The following is a 25,353-nucleotide window of genomic DNA, read 5'->3' as shown; positions in this document are numbered from 1 at the left end:
AGGGCTGTGCAGAAGTGTCCATCTCTATTATGTACTGAGCAGCCAAAAGGTGTATGATTCACCTGGCCAGTTTCCCACTGGCAACTCTGAAAAGCCACAGAAACAGTCTTACAGGAGCCACCTCTGACACCATCCAACACATCTGCTTCCTGGTCCGGGTATTTTTTACACTTGAATTTGGATATTTTACCTTGCAACAAAATGTGGACCCATTTGTGTTGTGCTGGGCTACTGAAGGGGAACTTTGCAAGGTGGAAGGCAGACAGTTGGTCCTACTTGTGTAACCCTATGGAGGGACAAGGGGAGGAGGGGTGTAACGGGGCTGATTTACCTTTGCCCCGCCCACCTGTTTCTGGGCCAACCGCCCACTTTCTCTTCTGCCATGCCTTGTTATTAATAAATTAACAATCTTAATTAGGCAGGAGGCTGCCCATTTTTCTGCCCCAGTGCCTGGGGGCGCCATCTGCAGCTCTGTACCTTCCCTACACCGTAACCCATGCCCCACAGATGGCATCCATAGTCTCACCGGCCCCACACTGGGCCCCGGAATCCTCTTATCAGGACCTCTCCAACATCCTTCCATTCAGGTGGCCTATCCTGCCTTCATTCAGGCTGTCTAGCTCTCTGAAACTGTTTTTCCTTCTTGGGCATGGTTCCCCCAGGACCTTTGGACATACAGGCCCTGGCCTCACCTCCAAAGCCAGTCAGAAACCCCAGGCCCTCCTAGCTCTGGGTGTCCTTTGCAGTGGGCCCCTGGCCCTTTTGACAGTCCTGGTCCTGGCCCCAGCCCCAGCATTGACCAGTTGAGGGTACTCTCTCAATCAGGCCTGAGTTTCTAACCCCACTATCTCTGGGGTCTGCCTTCTGGCCCTATTAGCAAGTGACCCACCCAGTTTTGGGGGCTAGGGGTCAAGGCACCCCAACCCACCTTTCACCAAGGTGGTAACTGGCCTGGCATTTCCTGGGGGCTCCCGCACCACTGAGAGCCCCACCAAGCCACCCACTCCTGGCAGGGTGTAGTTCTGGTCATGCCCAGGACCTTGAGCCTCCTAGCCATGCCCTACAGCTCCTCCCTTACCTGCAGGATGGTCTACCAGCTTTGCAGCCAGATGATTTTGCTGCCTATCCTGCCAGCAACAAGATGCCCTGCTTATATAGGCAGCCCTGAATCTAAAATGGCTGCTGCAATCAGACACCTACTTGCTGTTTGGGTCTGATCTTAAAGTGGCAGGCACAAACAGTGCCCCACCATAAGGGTGTTTTGATCTCTGGTGACATGATGTTTTTTGTCACTTAAAAAAGTGTTTCATACTCATGCTCGAAAGTGTGCTGTTAGCATTTGTTTATTTATTTATTTTGCATAACCTCTGAGATTCTTAGCACTGTGGTTAGGGAAGCTTCCTAGCATATAGCAGTCTTTACCTTGAGCCTGAGTAAAGAGCTTGAGGTGTTGCTGTTTAGAAAACAGACAAGTAATCGTGGGTAGGCTATACATACGACCTGGCTAATCCAGGTCTTCTGTGTGAGACGGGGACATATCAGTAACACAAAGAAAAGCACTATGCAAGGCATGAAATGTAAAACAGATGAGGGATGTGATTGTAGGAGACCTTAAACCTTGTTCTCTGCTCCCCAGGATCTTGTGGACTGGCACAGACCACTTCTATGGCAGGTGGGTCAGCTGGGGGAGAAATATGATGAGTGGGTGCATCAACCTGTGGATCGACCCATCCGTTTATTCCACTCAGATATCATAGAGTCCTTCTCAAAAACAGCCTGGTAAGTGTCTAAACATATCTCACTGCAGCTTGTTCTGGCCTCATCTGTCTGCAAGGGAGGTGCTGCTTGGTGCATCCAAGAATAGAACTTTGGATAGGTGTTGACCAGAGATGGCATCCCCAGGGAAAGGATAGGAAGTCTGTATCTGGATGGTCTTTTCCTGTCCATCTCTACCTTTTGTCATAGCACTGACAGATTCTGCTGTTCTGGTTGGAGAAATCTGTTGTATGCAGGCATTCAGGGTACTGAAATCTGAAGCTCTGATACCAAGACAGTTTCCAGTGGGTAATTCAAACTCTGTGACTTGCTGGAACCATGAAGACCTTTCTTCCATCATTTACCACCTTCCAGTCAGTACTACAGTGATTACAATGAATACAAGGAGAATTACTTTGTCAAGGAATGATAGTGGATGGGACTTGCTTTATAGTCCACTAGTGTTCCTTTTCCCATAACACTCTACAGCTGTGGATCATGGCTGTGCGAAGCTTCAGGTGCCGATTCGATTCGAAGGAGATGTGACCTGATTCGGTGGCCAGATCTCCAAATTGGAATCGAGTCAGGGGACCAATAAAAAGGTCCAAATCAATTCAAAGCTTTCCGAATCTTTGGAAAAGATTCAGAGATCTTTGATGATTCAGGCAGTCTCTACCAGCTGCAGCAGGGAGCTGGGGTTGGACTTGGAGCTGGTAAGTAGGGGGCGGGGGAGGGGAGGCTGGAGGAGGGGGGAGGGGACCATGGGGGGACCCCTGCCAGCCCCCAGCCCCTGCCTGCTCCCCCAGCCCTCCCCCCCCATGGCTGCCCCACCCACCCCAGCTCCTGGTGGCTTAAAAAAAAGCCCTGACTCACCAGGTGCTGCCAGGTGGGGGGGGTGATCCCTGCTGCTCCCCACTGCCCCACGCTGCATGGGGGGCTCTGTCACGAGCCCCCGACCTCCCCGTCTCCCAGCCCCGCCATGGTTGCCATGCCTGCCCCAGCTCCAGCCCGTTAAGGAAAAGGGGGTCGCCTCCTAAGGCAGGGGGTCGGACTTGATGATCTGCTCAGGTCTCTTCCAACCCTACAAACTATGAAACTATGAAAAAAAAAATAAACAAACCCGAACTCACCAGCTCCTGCAGCAGCCTCGGAGCTTCAGAGGGCTCGAATCACTGAATTGAATCACTGTCCCCCAAATCAGCTGAATCTGGAGCGAATACTAGCTGCTTTGAACAGGCCTAGTAACAGTCTGTGTGTATGCTCTTACCCCAGGGATGCCCTTTTGCACTTGCTGTAGGGTAACCATGTGAATGCAAGTATCTATGACCACATAATAAAACCATAATGCTATAGTTTCCTCATAGTACTCGTTTGTTTAGCAATACCTAAAAGTTCCCATGCTGGTTACTGCTGCTTTAAGGTGCAGAAAGACTGCCTCAAAACTTTTTTGCATATTTTTCTTGGATTACTATGTCTTCCTGGTGGATTTTGGTTGTTGAGGCCTGCCAGGCAATAGTGTAACTACTCCAGAGTTGGCAATCATAACACAAATCCCACATGTGAACTAGAGGGGTTACCAGAGTGCTGCCTGAGGTGCTGATGCAGGGAGCAGCCAGGGGTTTAACAGAACAGCGACTGAATGTTGCTCCCTCCTTACTGCTGCTCCCATATTTTTTCACTGCAAAATTTACCTTTAGTAATTTGTTACTGCAACAAAATTTGGCAGCAGTTGCAATATGGGCAATGCCAGGGTCTTGCTTGGCATCTGCTCTTTTAACTCCCCAGCTGATGGCTGTGCCAACTCCACCTCCTGGCAGCAGCGTGAGACTGCCAGAGACCTGCCCCTAGCCACAATATCCACAGTGACTCTTGAAGTCCTGTCACAGCAGGTGTAGCCCAGGGCATGAACCTTACCAGTTACACCTCTGATACCACATGTAAAGTGGTCAGCAGTTGGGTTTTGTGGCCAATACTTGTCCAAGTTTCCCCTGCAGCAGTCATCTTACCTTCTGTCAGCCTGAAGCCCTGATGCAGGTGTTTAAATATTCTTGTGACTTGTGCCCTGTTCTTGAATTAAGTTTCCACTGGAGCACCAAGAAACTTCTCATTCTTTAATGTGTTTCTTCCATCCTCTAGGTATATTGTTATTGTGGTTTGGATACCTGTAGTCCTGTATGTCAGCTGGCTCTGCTACACTTCTCTGGGTCAGGGAAACACCAGGCTCTTCTCTTCTTTGACAACAGGTATTTAATCCCACTGTTGTGTCTTTAAGAAATCAATGGAAGGGAACCATGCTTGGTCCTTTAAGTGCAGGTTTTCCCCATGAGTTGCTACCAGGCTTTGTTGACCTGTGCTGTCCTGTAATGTGAAGGTGACACTAAATTGGTGCATGGGAGGAGAGAGGGAACAAAGGGAGGCATGACTAGCTTGCTTTTCTTTCCCCCAGTACATTTTTCAAAATAAAATGCAGTTTGTTGCTTGGAATAGCAGTGAACTAACTCTGCATTCATATCCAGCTATTGAAATAACATTTGGCCTCTTTCTCATTGTTGGCTGTGCTTCATTTAAAGGCTGACCTCGTTTATAATCTCATCCCATGCTTTCCCCTTAATTGTACAGTTTGTGACCTGGACCTAAATTCACTTGGTTTCTGAGGTCTTACTGTGGGGGCTGCTGTTGGAAGTGTAGGCTGCATAGTCTGTTGTCATCTTCTTGTGTGAATTTGCTTTTTAGGTGAGACATTTATCAAAATATTGATAAGGAACTACTGTCCTACACTGGTACCTTACGCTGAGTTTGGCAACACTTCTTTGCTGTAAATCCAGCTCCAAATGGCCTCACTCCCTAAGTACATAAAATGGTCTCCGCAGTCTGGAATGGTTTTAAAAACAAATGGAGAAGATTATCCACAATTGACCTTGGCATTCTTTGACACAGCTGCAAATCATTGTACTCTGAACACATATCTAGCCAAACCAAACTAAGGAACCCACAGGCTCTTGCTGCTGACTGGCTGTTAATGGAGGGTCTCCAAGAAATTATCAGGAGGGAGGGGGAATGCTGTTAAGGAGACACAAGAACTTCTTCCACCATGGGAACTGCCAGAACATTGGTTTGAGCAAAATAAAAGCAGAATACCTATTTGAAAGGATGGTGCTTTAACACTAGCCATTTTGTAAGGGTGGTGATGGGGTCAGGGCATCCAGTGTCACATCCTAGATTGAAACTAAGGTGTCCATGCATTTTTTGTTGTAAAAAGTATGAAATGCAGCCAGTTACACTTAGTGGGAGACCTGATAGGCTCTACATAAACCAAGCATTAGGTATGCTGGCTGGCTCTTATTTCCCTTATAAGGGTCCTCTCTCTAAGGAACATGGTTTCTGAAAAGTAACTTAACGGGAACAAAACACAAATGTGTATTTGAGCCATCCCCACAGGAAAACTGCTCTCCCACTGACTTACTCTACCAAGCAGCCCTCTTTCCACAGAGAGATCAGTCTGGCAAAATTATCCAGCCTGGTAGAAGCAAACATGTGATCTTCCCCTACACAGAGAAGCAGGTTATTGAAAATGGCAGGGATAGATGCAGATAGATTTGCTGTTTGATTAAGGTTGTGGTTCTGGGGTTTTCTTTATTAGCTGTAAGGTGCCACAATATAAATAGTTCTTTCAAATTGTCTTTGCAGACAGATTCAGAATATGTGGTGATTTTTCTGGTGCAGGGCATGTCTGTAATCTGGAAGCAAGTGAAGGCCATAATTGTCAGATAATCCTCAATGAATTATAAGGAAATGCTTGTGAGAGAGGTTGGAGTTGGGCAGATTTTGGTGTAAGCGTAAGCCTTAACTTGATACTGAAAGAGAACAGAAATCACCAAAATTATCTGACAAGGGGGAGATGTGGTCAGTGCAGCTCATGAAGGTCTTGGCTAAGACATTTTGAAAATACTTGGAAGAGCTGACAGAAAGTAGATGGTTGCAACAGCCAAGCCAAATACTGACCCAGGTCTGTAGAGCCAAGCATCAGCTGTTGAGGTAGATTTTCACAGGAATGGTGATTTTGCAAGGTCACTTCCAGCCCTAATGTCCATGAAATCTATTAAATAAAAAGCCTGGAAGTGGAAAGACCCAAATACAAGAAGGTCGTATCAAATAAATGCATCTAGCCCTTCTTAAAGAGAAATATAATAAATATGAGAAGCATGAAGCTGTATCAAGTGATGTGTCTTCAAGGTCACCTGTCTTGTTTACTGGATATGGTAGCAATGCATGGATGCTGACAGCTGCATGTCTCCTTGTTATGTAGAGTATTCCATTCCTGTCCACAAATACTGTTTCCCATTCCTCTTTATCCTGGGAATGGGCCTGTGGTCCTTTGTGGAGTATGTCATCCATCGCTTTGTCTTCCATATGAATCCACCTGCTAGCAACTATTTTCTCATCACACTACATTTCTTGTTGCATGGCCAGCATCATAAGGTGAGTAGGATATACTTTTGCCTGTAGATGTGTGGAATTCCCTGTCTGGATCTGATTCACCTTGATTTTTTAAAAACTAAATTTCTCAGTGTTGACTTGGAGAAGTGGGAATGTGGGTGTCTTAATATTAATAATCCAAAGAAAGTTGAGGAGTTTCATTCCCTGAATTGCAGTAGGTGCCTGGGATGTTATCATTTCTTGTAATGGGGAATTGCAGACACTTCAGCTCAATTCTTGAAAAGTAATCAAAAGATACGACTTAACCAGAGCTGTTACTATAAGTTGAATGTACAGCTCCATGAACATAGGTGTAAATTCTCAGCTGCTGTACACTGGTATTGGTTCACTGAGCTTAAAGGAGCTATGCTAATTTGCATCATTTAGGGATATGTCCTAATGGGTATAACCTCAATAAGCTAAAGAAGCATTTTTAACAAGCACCTGAGTTGCTTTCTCATCTTTTTAGCTCTGTTATGCCTGGAAGCTTTGGCAGAGCTTGTTGTGGAGTGAATGAGTGTTGACCATGAATTCATACTGCCTATGTCCTTCTCTGCTTCCAGTCACCATTTGACAGATCCCGCCTGGTTTTCCCTCCTGTGCCAGCATCACTGGTAGCTGCGTTTTTCTGCTGTTGCCTCCTTTTGATCCTTCCTTGGGCAGTGGGCCTCTCTGTGTTTGCCGGGGGGCTGTTTGGTTATGTCACCTATGATATGACTCATTACTACCTGCACTACGGATCACCAAAGAAAGGCAGCTACCTGTATGGACTGAAGACTTATCATGTGAAGCACCACTTTGAACATCAGAAATTAGGTATGCTTACACTTCTTTTAACTGTCACCATGGGGTAGCTGCTTGTGTCTGAATAAATGCTTTCTGGTAGATGCTTGTAGGCATAGCAGACAGGGGAGCAGTGTGCTTTGCAGCCTAGTGTTCATCTCAACATTATCCATAACTCTGTGTATATGTGGTACACACACCATACTTACATCCTAAACCCCAGTCTTACACAGCCATCCATAAATTCACAGCTGTATGTGAAAACTTCATGGGTACTGTAAAACTTAACTGCCATATTCAATCCAAAGTGCTTAAGCTACATATGGGCCTTGGTGCCTAAAGGAATCTCCCATGTAACTAAATGACGTAGCTCCAGCATTCAGAAAATTAATTGATACAAATGTGAAAGTCTCTCTGACTTGAAAAGAAGTATCGGGCTGGTGACTGCAAAGCCTGTGTACCACAACCCAATTTTAGGCACTCAATTATTAAATTATAGGTCTTAAATTCTATTTCTGCCAGCAGGCCTAATTTGAACTTGTTAGTCTATTCTTCTTTTGTTTTGCTCCACATACTCCAGAGGTATTTCAATGATATTTCATATTTAATTTAAAAAAATGTGACATCTTGTAGAATTTCAGTGCATACGGCAGGTTACTAAACTTTAATTCTGTGCATTGATTTGGGGCATTTTTACACATGCATGCACCTCAGTGGGAGGCGCTTTGAAAAGCACCTGGTGCTGCATCCATAATGTCCATAAATGGCAAAATGTGCCTCAGCACTGAGAAAATGGCGGTAGCATGCATTTGAACTAAAACACATAGAAGTGTTTTAGTTCAAAAGCACATCGCTGCCATTTTCTGCATGCTGACATGCATTTTGCTATTTATGCAAATACACCTGATTCAGCTCTGACCATGTCAGCTCCTGTGCTCCGCAGACTTGATTAATCGAGTCTTCTACAATGCACTGGATTTCCAGCGTGTCAGAGCAGATAAAAGTATGTGTATAAATGCCCATAGTCTCAATTAAGTACTGTATAAATGCATGCTTAAAATTGTTGGTGCAAGTTTGAAGTTCTCACTTATGTCAGAAAACTTAGTACTGTATTTATTCAATTACAAGACTAGGCCCCCCCCCCCACAAGTAGCATGAGGGAAAAGCCCCTTGTCTTATAATCTCATGCAAAGAAATCTCACTAAAAAAAATCATCATATTGTTAAACTGCTGCCAAAAGCAGCCTTTGGTCAGCAATGGAAACCACCTATGAAACTGATCAAATGAATCCAACACTGAGCATGACTATATAACAGATGGCTCACATTGGTTAAACATGGTGATAGAAACCTTTTTACACCCTTTAAAACATGGTGATAGAAACCTTTTTACACCCTTTAAAAAAACCCAAAAAACAGGTGGATGTTCCCTTCACAGGGAGCTACCACTGGGGCTGGAAGTATTGCAAAACGGGCCAGCACTGGGAGGGCCAGTGCCAGCCCTGACACCCTCTTCTTGGTGGATCTTAGGTGTGATCTTAGTCAAAAGCCTGAGATGCTAATGGGAATTTTTTTTTATATTAATATATTTCATATTCCAGGTCAAATCAGCCAAATCAGTTCCAAATCACATTGATTGAGTAGAAATCAGTTGTTCCAAAAACCATATCATTTGATCAGACAGAACTCAATAATTCTAAATACCATGTATGGCACTACAACTGGCGAGCATCCTTCATCCCAGACCCTCACCCTGGGACTTCAGATGCTCCCAAATCCATTGGCAGGTATTCTGCATGCCGGGCCAAGCCCAGAGGTTGTAGTTTTCAGATACCCTCACTTCATCTTAGCCAAAAGGCCACAATGCAATACCACAAGAATAGGTTAATGAAGCCCATCTGAAAAAGAAGGATAGCGGTATGCATTAAGTGCAGTTCCCCTCACTGCCAGCTCTTTTTCATGTCATAGTGAGCCACAGTATTGCATACATTTTGGCTGCTACACTCCCACAGTTGAGTTTCACCTTTCTTTCCCATCTCCAATTATTTCTGTTTCTTCACCAACAGGAATAAATGCCTGGCAAACATGAAACGGGGCCACGAATAGTTCAGCAAGAATCTCTCTTGCCTCTTCTCTCAGCCTGTTGCATATGATTAGTGTAGACCCACCCTCCATGAGGTGAAGCAAGACAGGGTTGCCCTGCACCTTATCTGTATATAAAATTTTGGGGCATCCCAGGATTTGTGACAAGAACACCCAGTTCCAGTCATGAGTGGGAGATGCTTAGGGTGCAGATCCTTTTTTTTTTTGGTGGGAGGGAGGGGGCATATCTGAAGTTCACCACATACTGAGCAGTGCTGAGTTGTGGGGTCACTGTGACTTGAAATGCTGTTGATTAGTGGAGCCCAGCCCAAAGAACACTGTGGTAAATCATGAGCCTTTGGGTTTGGACTGTCACATATATTTTGTACTACATGTTAATTAGGAGCCAAAGTGTTGCTCAGAAGTGTGTTTATGGAGTACCCATGGTAAAACTTGCTGCAGTTTGAAAAAAAAAAAAAAGGTAGCATGCATCAATTCTGAATAAACTTAGTGCATGGATAATATATGAAAATTGCTACAGCCATGTTTAATTTCAAGGTTATTGCTTTTAAATTTGCTCCTCGCTTCTACATGCCTGGGGAGAACAGGGTCTGACAGAAGGGGGAAGGGGCTTCCAGGAGAAAAAGTTTTGGGGAAGTAAAGAGCCAAGGGGCTACCTGACCCCCAACTCTGGAACTTTGGTTGCTACCTTTGGTTGTGACCTATCACCTGGACAAGAGGGAAGAGATTGATGTCATATATCTTGACTTGAAAAAAGCCTTCAATCTGGTATCCCATGATCACCTCTTGGCAAAACTGGCCAGCTGCAGCCTACCACACCATGATCTGCTGGTTGGGGAATTGGCTCCGCGGTAGGACCCAGGGAGTGGTGGTTGACAAAAGTCAATCATTGTGGTGTGCTGTGACCATTGGGGTCCCTCAAGGCTCTGTCCTTGGGCCTATACTTTTTAACATCTTCATCAATAATGTAGACATTGGTATCAGAAGCGGACTGGCCAAGTTTGCTGATGACACCAAACTCTGGGGTAAAGCATCCACACCTGAGGACAGGACAGTGATCGAGGCAGATCTTGACAGGCTCATGAAATGATGGATGAGAACCTGATGGTGTTTAACACTGAAAAATGCAAGGTTCTCCACCTTGGGAGGAAAAACCTGCAGCATGCTTATAGGCTTAGCAGTGCTATGCTGGCTAGCACTACAGATGAAAGGGACATGGGGGTCATGATTGACCACAAGATGAACATGAGCCTTCAATGCAATGCTGCAGCCAGTAAAGCAAGCTTGCATCCATAGATGCTTCTCAAGCAAATCCCGGGACGTCATTCTCCCATTGTACTCGGCCTTGGTGAGGCCGCAGCTGGAGTACTGCATCCAGTTTTGGGCTCCACAATTCAAAAAGGATGTGGAGAAGCTTGAGAGGATGCAGAGGAGAGCCATGTGCATGATCAGAGGTCAGGAAAACAGGCCTTATGATGAGAGACTGAGAGCCATGGGATTCTTCAGCTTGGAAAAGCGTAGGCTCAGGGGTGATCTGATGGCCACCTATAAGTTTATCAGGGGTGACCACCAGGATCTGGGGGAACGTTTGTTTGCCAGAGCGCCCCAAGGGATGACGAGGTTGAATGGTCACAAACTCCACCACGACCGATTCAGGCTGGACATAAGGAAGAACTTCTTTACTGTCTGAGCCCCCAAGGTTTGGAACAGACACACTTCAAGATACATTTGGATGCTTATCTTGCTGGGATCCTTTGATCCCTGCTGACTTCCTGCCCCTGGGGCAGGGGGCTGGACTCAATAATCCTTCGGGGTTCCTTCCAGCCCAAATGTCTATGAAATATGTATGAAATACCTTTCAAGGATTGCTAGTGTTACCCATAACTAGGGGTCTACTTAACTTTCAGGGAGACCAAGTAATTTTTGCAGCTTGGTTGTGGCACAAATTTCTGACTTCATGGGCATTTCCTGGCAGCCCTGCCCCTTGCCACTGATTGGCAGAGAGGCATCTCCAAATTCCATGGAAAGTAAATTGTATCGTATAGCTTATCATATTAAATTTTAAATCTAAATTTAAACATATTATAAATCTATATATAATATAAATTGTAACATATGTCATCATAATTTATTATTATATGTAGAGTTCTACAAAATTTTAGAAATATGAATTAATGCTAACCTTAATAGAAACAATTTAATTTCACTGACTGGCTCCTTCAGTTAGTCTATGTCACTAGCTGAGACAGTAACTCCCAATCACATGATTTATGGCTGTAGTGATTGTCACATTGTCTTTGTATTATGGTAATTATTGGGACATTCTAAAACAGTGTCTTATATGACTAATACACTGGGGAAGGATTAGCTTGATTTTGCAGAAAATCGCAGTTAGTGCAGTATTTCCTGGTGATTGTGGACAGTGCCATTTTTTGCATTTTCCGCAAAACTGCAAACTAAGTAGACCCCCTACCCATAATTATGTCTTTTGCAATCCTTTACTTAAGTAAAGCTTTTAATGAACCATCTGGGTTAATGGTGCGACAGAAGTCAAAGGTAGGGTGAAATCTGTGAACTTCATTCATGTAGTTCCTAACTAGCAGTTTCTGACTGGCCCCTAGATCTTGGCAACTCCTTTTTTTTAATTATGCAGCAAGGATGCAGTAACTGAGCTGCCTTCAGGATTTAGTTGCAGAGTTAGATTTCATGTACAGATTGACTACTAGCTGGAGATGTCAGCTTATTTCCATTTGATACTGAGGCACAAAGGGAATATTTAACTTTCCTAAGCTATATTGTCACTCAAGTAAATATACCTTAAGCAGCAGATATGAAGCTTTCCAGAAAAGCCTTTTCCACCCAGGCTTGGAGAACTGAGTGGTGTCTCCAGGCAAATAGGGGGGTGTCTGTGGGATGGCATAGGCCTGCCCCTTTAGCAATGTTTGGCAAGAGATGTCAGATTCCATGGGAGACTCTATAGGAGCAGAACGGCTGCAGGGAGTTGGATTTTCATTGGTGAGCTGGAGGTGGTGTTCAGCCAAAGGAGTTCTCTGCCCTCAAAGACAGAGAAGTTGGCTGGGGATTACTCCAGGCCAATTACTGGGCTCACAAAAGCAACTGGAGAAGCTGCTGATACAGCTCCAGGAGTTTGCTTTGTGTGACTGAAGAGAGCAGCAGGACTAAGGTGGAGAGCTTCTGGGTGGAAGTGGGACATCCCAACCAACTCAGCAGTGATGAGAGGGATAGTTCAAGCTATAGGAATCAGAGTATGGCCCTCAAGGAATTCACAGCACACTGAGCACCAATCACTACAGTGGAGATTTGGCTTTTACCCTATAAGGACAGAAGTCAAGCAGGAGCTTTTAGAGTAATTAAGTAACAACTTAGATTTTGGCACATGGTGCTGCTTCAAGAGAATGTGCACATTTTCCCTTTGGGTCTCCTCCTGGTTTTGACTTGACAAGCTGCAGGCTAGCCCAGCTTAAAGACCTTGCTGTGGTGCTGAGCAGTGCCCATGCCTGAGCTACTTCTCTCTTCCCCAAAGGTGTTGATCAAGATCAAGAGAGTTTTGTCTGGTATCTTGGCTAGAACCTGGGGTCCCCTTACCCAGACATGGTAGACCCAATGTGACGTGTTCCTCTGAGCCTGTAGCTTAGCTCACCCTTTTCCAGTTTCTTAGGAGAAAAGGGCTATGCCTAGATAGCCACTGTCATCAGTGCAGATAAACAGAAGTTCCCCTATGGGTAACTTACACTGACCTGTAAAGGTGGAAGGCCCTGTACTGAAGTGAGAATTTGAGTGCATGGTGAGGTTGCAGTATGCCCAGCTTAGGACCATGGACCAATCAATTTGATGGAACTCAGGCTTCCGATTCCTACCTGTAGTTGCCTTCTCTTGGGATGTCGTGAGGATTCATTAGTGACTGTGAAGTATCTGACACTGTAATGATAAGGGCATACAAGTACTTGGGTAGGTGGCTGCAGAAGTTCTCAGTCAAATTCCCACTCATATGGTTCTCTGTCTTTCCCACAGGCTTTGGCATCACAACCAAGTTTTGGGATTGTCCATTTCGAACACTAATCCCAGAGGAAACCTTTGAGAAAGAAGATTAACCACCCTGCTCCATGTTTGGCATCTGGCTCCCACAGCTCTAGTGCACTGGTCTTCCTTCTTTCCTTCCTTCCTTTCATCCTTCTTGCAGTCTGAATGACTATCCAGACTACAGAGGGAGCTGTCAGCACTGCAAAGCTGTATGAGAGGGATTTGAAGCCTATTTGCTTATGAAGAGTGGGTGTATGTGGGGCAGGGGAGTGGGTCCAGTGTTGGCTTTTGTGGGCCTGCTTATGTTACTTAGTGTCAGGCCCATGGCAGTAGCACAGCTTGCTGGCTGAGAGGCACTGTATTTACTCAGAGGAAACTGCAAAGCAGTCTCAGACAGGTGTCTGAAAGGCAACCATGCCATTTGCTTTGAAGTGACCTGGTTTTTGCAGGGACCAACACAAGAAAGGAAGTACCTGGAGGGGCTGCTTTGCAAATGCTGTGGGTTACTTTGGTCTGAGCACTTCAACAAGTATACGAGGGGAGAGCAGTGTGTGTACTGGTGGGATGAGAAAAACAACACAGCTGAGGGCTGCATCTGCAATTCCCAGGAAGTGCAGTGGAGGAGAGAGTCCATTTACCACACAGAGCTGCGGTATATGGAAACTTCAATCTGATCCCTCAGAGCCCTGTCTTCTGAGCTGATGTCTGGCTACATAGTGCTGATCAGGTAGAGGTGGAACTGTGTGTGCTGGGACCTATAGTCTCTCTGGACCAGACTTTTCTATCCAAGGTGGGGAAAAAGGGACAGGGGCACTTTGGGGAAACTTGGCAGTAACCAGATGCAGCCTATTGGTTGTTCAGGAGACTTTGCCTGTCCAGAAAGTCTTTGAAGTAGTTGGAAGAGCATGAATACAATCTCTCCAAAATCCCATAAGTAGTCCTGCTTCTGGGGCTTTTATTAAAAATACGGGAAAACACACTGAAAAATGATGACTTGTCACATCACCCTTATGAGGCTGTGCTCTGCAGTGGGTCACCCAGCCAGGGAGTTGAAGCTGTGTATGAATGTAGTGGCAATGATACTGCAGGATCATTGCCCTTGGCCCCCAGTGCCTTAGACATGTAGAGAGAACCTCCTTCCCTACCAAAGAGCCCATGCTGCTGATATGGATTTCTTGTTTTTAGTGACTCTTGTACAGATCCCCATCTCTCCCAGACTAGTCTGTTGGGCTGGTTCTTGCCACACATCATGTCCAGGATAATACATAAACCATGGCACTGATGAAAACCATCGCTCTGCCAGTTCTTACAGGGTGCTGCCTGCTCTGTGCATGATAGCCCATACAAGCATGCTATGGCAGCCCAGATCCTGCAGGCTGCCCTGGTCATGACTTAGTTGCATCTAGTGTGTTTCTGCAACAGGTACAGAATGGGCATAGGGGTTAGTGCAGCTGACCTGGTGTCTGACCTGGTGTCGGATCTCTTCCAGCACAGCAGGACATTGGAAGTGGAGGTGTGCTGAATCTGGAGCTGCATCACTCGCCTGTACCCAGCCCCCAGTGCACAGAGGGACACAGGAGCTTGGTTTGCTGCTTCTTTCTGCCCTTCCTGGCTTGGGGCTGTGCCCCTCACTTCTTTTGCTTTGTAAGAAAAAAAATGTTTCAAACTCCTGAGAACTCAGCATTCCCTTTGCAGCAACGGTTCCTGCCATTGGAGAACTGGGCCAGGGCTTCCTGACACAGCTTATTCCAAGCCCGGCAGAGCAGAACATTTTGGCAGTTATAATGGCGTGCAAGTCAGGGGTTCTTCCCAGTGCATCTCTCACAGTTAGAGACCCAGCTGGCAGAATCCTCTAGCACAAACCCTGCTTCTTCCTGGTAAGGCAATGGTCCTTAAATGCTGCATTTGGTGAGTGGTGCCTACAGCAATACTAGGTGGGCTGGGGGAGAGGAGAAGGACTCTGGCATCTGCTACGGCCCAAACTGCTTCTTTCTGTCAACATGCTTTGCTTGGGGAAGAAGTAGATGGTGTCTGATCTCATTCCCACCATACCAGATGCCAGCTGCTTATCCTTGGGTGCGACCAGAACAAAGGAAGCTGGTGTCCACACTAACCAGGACGGTGCTACAGTGAATGGAGCCCAAGAGTCTCCCGGGAACAGAATCCATTTAGTGAAGTTTACCAGTTGTATCAGCTTTTGGGGTTGTCCTCTGGGCTTCAGAATGTCTATGCCCTTTTTCTGGCAGCTTCTTGAGGCTGACAAATTCCAGGGCCTGGTTCATTCCCAGGCCCTAATGCAAGAGGGCATGGTATGCAGAGCAAGAAGATACAGCACTGGAATGCGCTGTTGGAGATGGGAGTACTATGACCTTCTGCCTCCATTTTCCCAGTGCTTGAGCTTGGTTCCTGGTGCCAAATGCTGAATTCAAAAGCAGAGGGAACACTGGCAGGGAGTTAAGATTCCCCAGGGGCCAGTCAGTCTGGTGGCACAGCTCTGGACTCACCAGTCACCTTGCATAAGAGGTAAATTATACTGCTGCTTTGTAATTTCTGTCTTTCCCTGGACTCTCCTTTGCTATCTGACTGGCTGCTTTGTCAGCTCTTTCCCTGAAGGTGGGTGGGGTAAACAGAAGGTGCTCCTAGGGATGGGCTCCCTGGTCTAGAGCAGGGAATGGTGACTGCAACTTTGCTAGCTAGACAAGGATGTCTTGGAACTGGTTCTACATACCTGGACTTGTCTTTAGCATGCTGCTCTGCATGAATCCCTTGCTGCCTAATGAAGAATCATCTGGCTTCATCCTTCTTCTGTGGCCCTGGTGTTTCAGTCACAAGGATGCCCTGTGCTTTCTTTGCAAATGCTCCAGTGACCATATAATGCTGCTGGCCATGTGTCAGGTGGACTACATGTGAGTGGGGTCTAGCAGCTGTTTTGGGGCCTGCTGTTCAGTAGCTGGTGTCTGATACTGCTGCTTCCCAATGCAGTAGGGCAGTCCTGGGAACTCTTGGTTTTGCTCACTATGAGCCACGCTGCCCACAGGTGCTGTGTTGAGCTCCTCCTCTTGCTTTCACCATATCATGCCACTGATAAAAGGGTTTGGCAGCACAGCAGCCACCCAGTAGATGAAGTGCCAGATGTCCCCTGCCTTCAGCCGTTCCTCCTCTTTCCATTCCTGTGGTCCCCTTTGGGTGACTGTGGTGCTGCTGGAGGCCTGCTTCCTCACCTGCTGTTCCCTGCAACACTAGACATTCCTCTGCCATTCCCCTTCCTCTTATGCCTCAGTGCCTTCTTCCTGAACTCATCTCCATATGCTGCATTTCCTTTCCCCATTCTGGCCATCACTCCATGACACTAAATGAGCGTACCACAGGCAGACCCAGTAACAACTCATGTGCAGCTATCCCATGTATATGGGATGTACATGTTTATGTACATGTATGACATGTATATGTACATATTTATGTACATCTCCCTTATGGGCTGGCTGCACTTGCACTGTTATTGGGCCTGACTGTGGTGTGCTCATTTTATGTCATGGAGTCACGTGTATATACCAGTCAGATGCAGTCCTAAGGTATCCTACAGACTTCGGTGGGAAGACTGGGCCATTATTTTCAAAGATTGCCACATGATGTTTTTCCTCATGTTAAAATCCCTACCTAAAGTGTGGAAGATGCTGCTAATGCAGTTGCCATAAAACCTTCAAATGATTAAGCACAGAACAATAGACAGGAGGTGTGCCTTTTTTATGCCCTCACCCCCTTATTGTGAAACTGGCCATAGCAGCCTGTGTTATACTTGGCACTCCTTTCCCTTTCGCCAAGCCATGATTCATATTGCACTTGTGCAATTAAGTAGGACTTTTATCTCCAATCATTTTAAAAACCAAACCTTCTCCCCTTCCACCACTTCCAATGTGGATGTGTCTGAGGCACACAACTGAGTTGGGGAGGAAAGGGGGAATCGGGTCTTGCAGGCTTCTGTCTAGCCTTTTTCTAACCCAGTGTGCACTATTGCTTTGCTAGATTTACTGTGTTAATTGAAGGCAATAGCCATTTGAAACCTAAACTTCAATGACCATAACTGCTAAGAAATGCCTTTTTCTCGATCCTGTGACCTTCCTCCTCCTCCTGATGTTTACTTCAGATATTTAAAAGTTTGGAATAAAGTTTATATGTAAAGCTGTAAACATGACGATTTATAAATATATTAAACTATTTCTCAAATGTGTAGAAAAAGGGGTGTGTTTGCATGTGCATGTACTACATGGGACCTCTGCTCTCACAGAGCACTGGATTTAGCTCAAGAATCACTCCACCTCCATCTCTGCTCCTTTCCCAAAGATTACTTGGAGCACTGAGCCCTGTGGTCACTGACTGCAGCCCAAGAAGCGGGCTTATGTGTGCTAGCTGCAGTGCAGTGGGGTTGGAGGGGGAGCATGGAGAGGGGATTATTGCTTGGCCTTGGGATTAAACTCTGACAAGTGTGGTGCAATGTTGTAATGTCCAGTAATGGCAACTGATGCTTTTTCCTGGGGTAGCCACGGCAGGGTTGCTAGTTAATAATTTTCAAAGGGGTGACTCGAACCAAACAAACTTGGTGTTACTGTGAGTTGGGCAGCAGCCCTCTGCCCATGGCCCCCTGCAGTTGCTGATCCACTCAGGTCTGCTATACAGAAAACCTTCTCCACTTTCAGTGGGGTGGGCACCCAGCCAGGTGCACTGTGTAGTGGGCCGGGGACTCGCCCAGAGCCATGCAGCTAATTGTTCAACTGGAAGGAGGCTCTCTTAACCTGTGATGTTAGTGCTGTGCAGATAGGACTACTTCTGGAGAGCCCCTGTGGGTAGAGAACTGTACAGAAATAAAGAGCTGTCCAGTTCACAAGCTGGATGAAGCCCATGCTGGGGGATAGGGGTGTAACTTCTGGTCTGAAAGCTATGTCTTAGCTGGCATTGCTCCCCTCTGCCACACCTGCTGCTGCCAGGGTCTGTGGGCTCTCCTCAATCTTCTAGCTTCTGTTTCCTGCCCCAGCCTCTGGGGACAGGCTCCTGCAGGCCCCACTGCACTGAGGAGCTTGTGCAGGAGGGCAGCCCATATACTGAGAGATCCTACACATGCAGCTCTCAAAAGCTGTGCCATCTTCTTCTAGACCATCTGAAGGTTCAGGCTGATGTGGAAATCGCTGGGTGGGGTTCTTCAAGCTGTATTTATGCAAGAGTTCAGACTCTACCTCCTGCTTGTAATGTGTAAGACTAGGCAGAATGTCAGAGCAGCAACACTGCTGAAGGGGGAGACCCCAAGCTAGTCTTTGTTTAAGGGGTGTGGAAATGTCTTGAAGCCCAAGAGGGAAAGAGTGAGATGATGTGTGAGAAACCAACACAGTTATTAGAAAGCTTGTATTTTATACTCAGCACCAGGTGTCTGCCAGGGAGCAGAGAAATGCATTTGCACTCTAATTGGCAAAGAAACATTGTGCTTTGCAGCAGCTTTCTCATTATCATAGAATCATAGAAAATTAGGTTTGGAAGGGACCTCAGGAGGTCATTAATCTATCCCCCTGCTCAAAGCAAAGCCATCCCCACCTATATCATCCCAGCCAGGGCTTTGTCAAGCTGGGTCTTAAAACCTCCAAGGATGGAAATTCCACCCCTTCTCTAGGTAACTTGTTCCAGTGCTTCACCATCCTCCTAGTGAGAAAGTGTTTCCTAATATCCAACCTATACCTCCCTTGCTGCAACTTGAAACAATTGCTCCTTGTTCTGTCATCTGCCACCACTGAGAACAGTCCAGCTCCATCCTCTTTGGAACCCCCCTTCAGGTAGTTAAAGGCTGCTATCAAAAGTCCCCTAGATCTTCTTTTCTGCAGACTAAATAAGCCCAGTTCCTTCATCTTCTCTTCAGAAGTCATGTCCCTCAGCCCCCTCACCATTTTTGTTGTTCTCCACTGGACTCCCTCCAACTTGTCCGCATCCTGTCTATAGTAGGGGGCCCAAAACTTGATACACTACTCCAGATGTGGACTTCTGTAATAAATAATTCCCTTGATGTGCTGGCAATGCTTCTAATGCAACCTAGTATGCTGTTAGCTTTCTTGGCAACAAGGACACACTGCTGACTTGTATCCATCTTCTTGTCAACTGTAACCCCCATCTCTTTTTCCACATAACTGCTGTTTAGCCAGTTGGTCCCAAACAAGTGCACTGCACAGACTTGTTCCATCCTAATTGCAAGGATGTTGCACTTGTCCTTGTGAACCTCATGAGAGTTCTTTAGGTCCCATCCTCCAACTTGTGTAGCTCACTCTGAATCCTAGCTGAACCCTCCAGCATATCTATTACATCCCCCAGCCTGGTGTCATCTGTGAACTTGCTTAGGGTGCACTCCAGCCCATCTTCCAGGTTGTTAATGAAGATATTGAACAAAACCAGCCTGAGGACGGACCTTGGGGTACTCCACTTGATACCAGTTTCCAACTAGACTTTGAGCCATTGATCACTACCTGTTGAGCCCAATGAGCCAGCCAGTTTTCTATCTACCTTACAGTCCATTCATCCAACCTGTACTTCCTCAGTTTGCTTGCAAAAATTCTGTGGAAAACCATATCAAAAGTCTTGCTAAAGTCAAGGTATATAACATCCACTGCTTTCCCCATATCCACAGAGCCAGTCATCTCATCATGGAAGGCAATCAGGTTGGTTAGGCATGACTTGCCCCTGGTGACTCCATGCTGACTGTTCCTGATCACCTTCTCCAAGTGCTTAGAAATGGATTCCTTGAGGATCTGCGCCATGATTTTTCCAGGGACTGAGGTGAAGCTGAGTGGTCCGTAGTTCCCTGGATCTTCATTTTTCCCTTTCCTAAAGATGGGCACTATATTTGTCCTTTTCCAGTCGCCTAGGACTGCCCTGGTTTGTCAAAAGTTTTCAAAAGTAATGGCTAGTGGCAAGCACATCAGCCAACTCCTTTCACACACTCAGATGCATTGCATCCAGCCCCATGGACTTGTACACATCCAGCTTTTCTAAATAGTCCCTAACCTTTTCTCTTTTTTCACCACTGAAGGCTGCTCATCTTTGTGCGGGGTGCAAGCCAGGTTGTGACTGTTGCCCTGGTGGGTTCTATCCCCTGATGTTAGTTTGTGAGAGGGAGAGGTAGACTCGTAAAGGTTCCAGAAAATTTTATTTGATTTCTTACTTACGCAGCACCAGCGTGGATGTGGCTGCGCAAGCAGTCACACTTGGATCTGTCCCGGTTCGGGTGAGGGACGAACAAACGGAAAACAGAATAATGAATCCAAGACCGAAAACGACGATGAACGAACTGTTGATATATGAGATAATATAAGCGAGATAAGATAAATGAGTGCACAAACAATTGCCTATGGGTTCCAGAGGCAGGAGAAGCCGTGGGAAGCTGGCCAGGCCTACCCACCGAGCAGTGAACGCTCTGGCTTCTCCCCGGGCGGAAACTCAACCCTAGCTTTTATAGGCCAGATGACAAGCACAATTTCAAGCCCCAATTGGTCACATTTTCGTGCTAAAATGTTCGCGGGGTTTTCCACAGGGGATGGGGTTTCCCCAGCACATGGCCACGGCCATGCAGCAAGCCAAATAGGGGCTTTCCAGATTGTAAGGAGAGTGCTGACAGCATCTGTTGCTGGGTAAAGCTGGCGGAGTCCAGCTGAGGCGTGACATGCCCCCTTGCCGTCAAGCACTCATACAACACATCGTTGCCCTCGTCTTCGATTTCGGTAGCATCCTGGGGTAACTGGGTATGCACAAAGGCAGACAGGTTCATTACTTTCTTTTTCAACCAATTAAGGCACAAAACAGACACAAACTAATGCTTATTCCAACAACAAACAATACAATCCCTATGAGCACTTGTTTCAGCCCCCCAAGGCCTAGCCAGCTCAGCCACGACATTCCCCAATCGTGCCAGGACTGTTCTTTGAGCTTGGATTTTTCTATCAAGGATTTTGCATCCTTGATACCCTGGATGACGTGTTCAAGGGAAAAAGAAGATAGACTGAATTTTAAGCAGCAGTATGTATCGTTCCCAAGGGCAGAGCACAGCCTGCCCTCCTTCACCAGGAGGTAGTCCAAGCCGAGGCGATTATAATATACTGTGGCTTGGGTCTCCTTTATAGCCTTTTGGGTTTCCTCGAAGCCAAGCTGGGTCATGTTAGGCAGCTTCTCTACCGCCTCCATCAAAAGGACAATGCGGCTCATGGTGTGCACGGAGCCGAAATAAGGGAAATACACTGTGACTCTGTCTCGAGACGTCATGAGGGTCCAAGCTCTGTCCTGATCGGGATTCAACATGAAGGAACACTTGACCTGGGGGGAGCGAGTGTAATTGCTCAAGGTGAAGTCAGGGCTCCATATATAGGCCGAAACTAAAACATGAGATGTGTTCGCCTCGTGGGGGGGCGAACGCAACACAGTGGACTGATTTAAATTTAGCCAAAGCCAGCCGGGTGGCAACAAGGATGTTGCTTCCGACTTGGGAGCCTCGGGACACCTTAAAGGGGAAGTCGTTAAACCCCCATAATTTATCGCATACCCACGGATAAAGTTGTGCACAGAGAGAGTCAGATCGATGTTGGCTGCTGGCTTATAACCCGTCTGAGAAAGGCAGGCATGATTACATGTAGCTAAGCCCGCGCTGTAACAACATATGGAATTGATCCTTAACATGGGTTTACTAGCACCCGTAGACATTCCGAACGTGGTGGCAGACCGATCCTGCGCCTGATTACAAAACACCCTTAGGCCCCACAAAGCCGACAGCAGGGCTCTAGCTCCCAATGGATAAGTGCGTTGGAAGACAGGGTTAGGGCCCTGTGCCCACTCCCCCCTTCCCTCTTGCGCCAAGAACTGAACTGTCGTTATAAGGTCCCCGAGCAGATCACTATTATTCAGGGTCTTTAAATCGAAATTAAAGGCCGTTAACATGGCACTCAAATTAGTATGGCAAGTTATATGATTGGGTGGTGCCAGCCGTGGGGAACCTTTTCAGATGTATGGCCAGTCTCGTTTGGCGTCCACAGGAGACAGAGTGGTTATTACCCGTGGTTGTTCAATGACGCTTGGTCTTGAGACGGCACAAGTGTTGGGATCAAAAAGATATTTACAGTCCTGCACAGACCAGTTGGGGTGAGCGACCGAAAGCATCAAACACAACCCATTACTGCCAGCGGGTTCCGGAAAATACAGTCTATACTTGGTGCCATTGACTCTGGTGTCATCACCCTCTTGCTCAAGACATTCAGCAGCCAGTTGGCTCATCACGTCCAGGAATGTGTTTCTGGTTGTCGGGATCGACAGGGATCGCACGTCAGTTGACATAACAAAAGTGAGGCTACACATGATTAGAAGATTAACTGGAAACCTCATCACTAGGGCGAACACCTATAAGAAACAAGCAAAGAATTATTAACAGTAAAATTCAAACATTAAACAGTGATTAGGTGGATCTTGATCATCTGGCTAGCCAATTGTTGTGGGCCAGGTAGGTTTTTGTGTTGGCTTGGACGTAGTACGTGTTCAGGTACTGTCCAGCACAACACACTGCCACCTCGAGTGGATCCGGGTGAGTCGCTCTTTCTGTAGGCAGGGTAAGCCACACGGGCTCATCAGGGGCAAATTTCAGCATCCACGGCGCTCGAGGAGTGGGCGTGCGCTCCTGCTACAGGTCTTTATCAGTGTTCATCTTGAGGAGGCATAGTTTCACGTGTTGTTCCTACCCTTTACATTTTCCATCGTTGGTCAGCTGTAGTTTTTCCTTCAGGAGGCCAATGGTGTGTTCGACAACCCCGTTGGATTGGGGGTGGTAGGGCAGGTGCAGGTGCCAATCGATATTGTGTTTGTGCGCGAATGCTTGAAGCCTCTCACTACCAAATGGCGGACCTCTGTCACTCTGAATGCTTGTAGGTAGTTGCCAGTAGGAACCCACTGCAAGTAGCACGCCGATGATGTCTGTCGCCCTTGCATGAATGAGTGGGTGACAGGCTACCTGGCGCGTACCGAGATCGATGATAATGAGACCTTTCGGGTGACTTTTTGCCCCGGGGAGGGGACCCATCAAATCCAGTTGCCACATCTTTCCTGGGGCAAAGAAGATAGGGTTGAATGCCCCTTCTCGTGGCTGAGTGGGTGAGCTTTCTCCTTTGCACAAATATGGCACTAGTGTGCAGCATCTTCCCAATGCCACTTCCTAATGGCTTCTGGCTTATTCACAGCTCCCCCTCCCAAGCAGAAGACTTGCTCAGATTCCCGTTAGCTGGCCCATTCCCAGATCCTGTACCACTGGCTCTGTGCAGGAACTGCCAGCCAAAACAGAGCTAAATGCAGCACTCAGCACCAGCCTTACCTCCTTGCACAAGCTTCCTCATCCTTGTGCACCTCCCCTCTGGTCTAGGAGTGGCTACTTGAGCCCATTGAAGTCTCAGAGGCCCTGCTCCCCAGCTATCTTTCTGGCCTTTCTGAGGTTCAGGTAGATAAACCTGCAGGTACTCCCCACCCCACACCGCCTTACCAGACCCTTTCAGTTCACCCTCTTCCAGCCCTTTGACATGGACATTACCACTGCCGAGTGGGCAGGGGGAGTGCTGTAAAGAAAGAGCTGTGCACAAAGGGGAGGGAGGGAGGGAGTAGCTGGGCCAGAGGGTCTGATCCACACCCGGGGCTCCAGACTTGGTGGTGCTTTCAGAGGGGAGACTCGAGTAGTCATGTAGCTCTGCCGCAGCTGGGCAGGCACTTGCACTTGTCTGATCAGGCCTAAGGCTACGTTGGGGGGGGGACTGTGTTCCATGTTCCTGTTTCCACAGCTGCCCAAACATGGTCTGTGATGAGCATGGGAAAAAGGCATCCAGTGGCCTCAGTGCAGGGGCTTAGGCAAAGCAGCATGCACAGGTCCCCCTGTTTTGCAGGGTCCACAGGCCCACATGTGTAAGGACAAGGTAGCTTATCAGAGCCAGGCCAAGCCAATCCATGTTACCTCACAGGCGGGAACTCTTTCACAGCCTCTGGCTGCTGTGACATTCTCTCATTTCTCCATGAAGATGATGGTCTCCCCTGGTGAGTCCAGCCTCTCCCTCCTCACACTGTGCTATCCCAGGGGAGGAAACCAGAGCCTGGCACTATCCTGCTGCCTCCCCAGCTCCTATGGCATGCTCTGGTGGGTTTCTCCAGAGGACAGGGGCATGACCACTATTCTCTTAGCTGTGGGGACAGGGAGCAAACATAGAGACTTGGAGCAAGAACCCATTGCTTTGGCTCAGAAAGGTGACAGTACCTCTTCTTGACTGAAGGGCAAGATTGTCTTGATGACATAGGATTAAGGCAGAGCCATGTGCTGGTGCTTGCTGAGGCCTTTGTGCTAGGTAGGTTCAGCCCTAGAGAACTGAAGATGGAAGTTTTCTTTCTTGCGAGGCAGGAATAAGGTATCGTTGCCCGCTATTCAGGTAGGATGCCTGCAGTGGAGCCAGGAGGGTCCTGCTTAGACATACTAAACAAGGCAAAGCCCCAAGGATGGATTTGGGTTGGTCAGTCTGGCTGCAGGACAGGATATGGCTTGAGCCTTGGGATGGACAAGGCTGAACCCATGATCCTAGAGCATCCATTGTCCTAGGTGAGAAGCACCATGTCAATGCTTGCGAGGGCATGGCCCTGGGGCTGGAAGCCCTACAGGAAGCCTCTCCTCTGGACCACTTATTTTGCTTATGAGGCATTTGCTGAACAGTTCTTTCGGGTTGCCAGGACATGGTTTTCACACAAGGGACTCTGCCTACAGTGAGCTACTCCCAGAGAGGCCAGATAAGGGACCCAGGACATGGCAAGGATGAGTGTATACCACAGGGCCAGGCTGCATTTAGCCACGTACCCCCAAATGGCTGCTACTGTCCCTCTAAACTCCACTGGGCTCCAAGGGATTCCCCCAGTGCTTCACAAGGTATCGCTAGTGCTGACAGATGCATAGCAGGGCAGGTCTGAGCCCAAGGCGCTGCCAATGCTCTGGGCAGCACTGACTCCTGCTGTGATGATTGCAGCAGTGCAGTCAGCCACCACTGTGGTGGCAGCAACAAAGCAAGACTGCCCAGTCATGCCCCGCTCCCACCCCCTGCCCAGCCACACACACATATTTATGCTACTGGTGCCAAATTTGTCTGAGTGCATAACACTGACCCTTCTGGTC

The 25,353-nt window shown here is 47.3% G+C and overlaps 1 protein-coding gene across 1 annotated transcript in view; it reads left to right on the top strand.

Annotated features, from left to right (window-relative positions):
* FA2H (fatty acid 2-hydroxylase) overlaps window positions 1-17,382 on the top strand; it is an 81,413-nt gene extending 64,031 nt beyond the window's left edge. Inside the window, exons 3-7 of the mRNA XM_090063416.1 lie at window positions 1,637-1,779; window positions 3,892-3,998; window positions 6,062-6,234; window positions 6,795-7,047; window positions 13,149-17,382. Of these exons, the coding sequence (XP_089919542.1) occupies window positions 1,637-1,779; window positions 3,892-3,998; window positions 6,062-6,234; window positions 6,795-7,047; window positions 13,149-13,228 (756 nt within the window). The 3' untranslated portion in view covers window positions 13,229-17,382. The remainder of the gene's footprint in view (window positions 1-1,636; window positions 1,780-3,891; window positions 3,999-6,061; window positions 6,235-6,794; window positions 7,048-13,148) is intronic.
* Window positions 17,383-25,353: the final 7,971 nt, after the last annotated feature.

The sequence above is a fragment of the Crocodylus siamensis genome, chromosome 9 (assembly GCF_052110815.1).
Source record: "Crocodylus siamensis isolate JL-2025a chromosome 9, ASM5211081v1, whole genome shotgun sequence".
Lineage (NCBI taxonomy): Eukaryota > Metazoa > Chordata > Crocodylia > Crocodylidae > Crocodylus > Crocodylus siamensis.
This window is presented reverse-complemented; position numbering and strand designations above follow the sequence as displayed.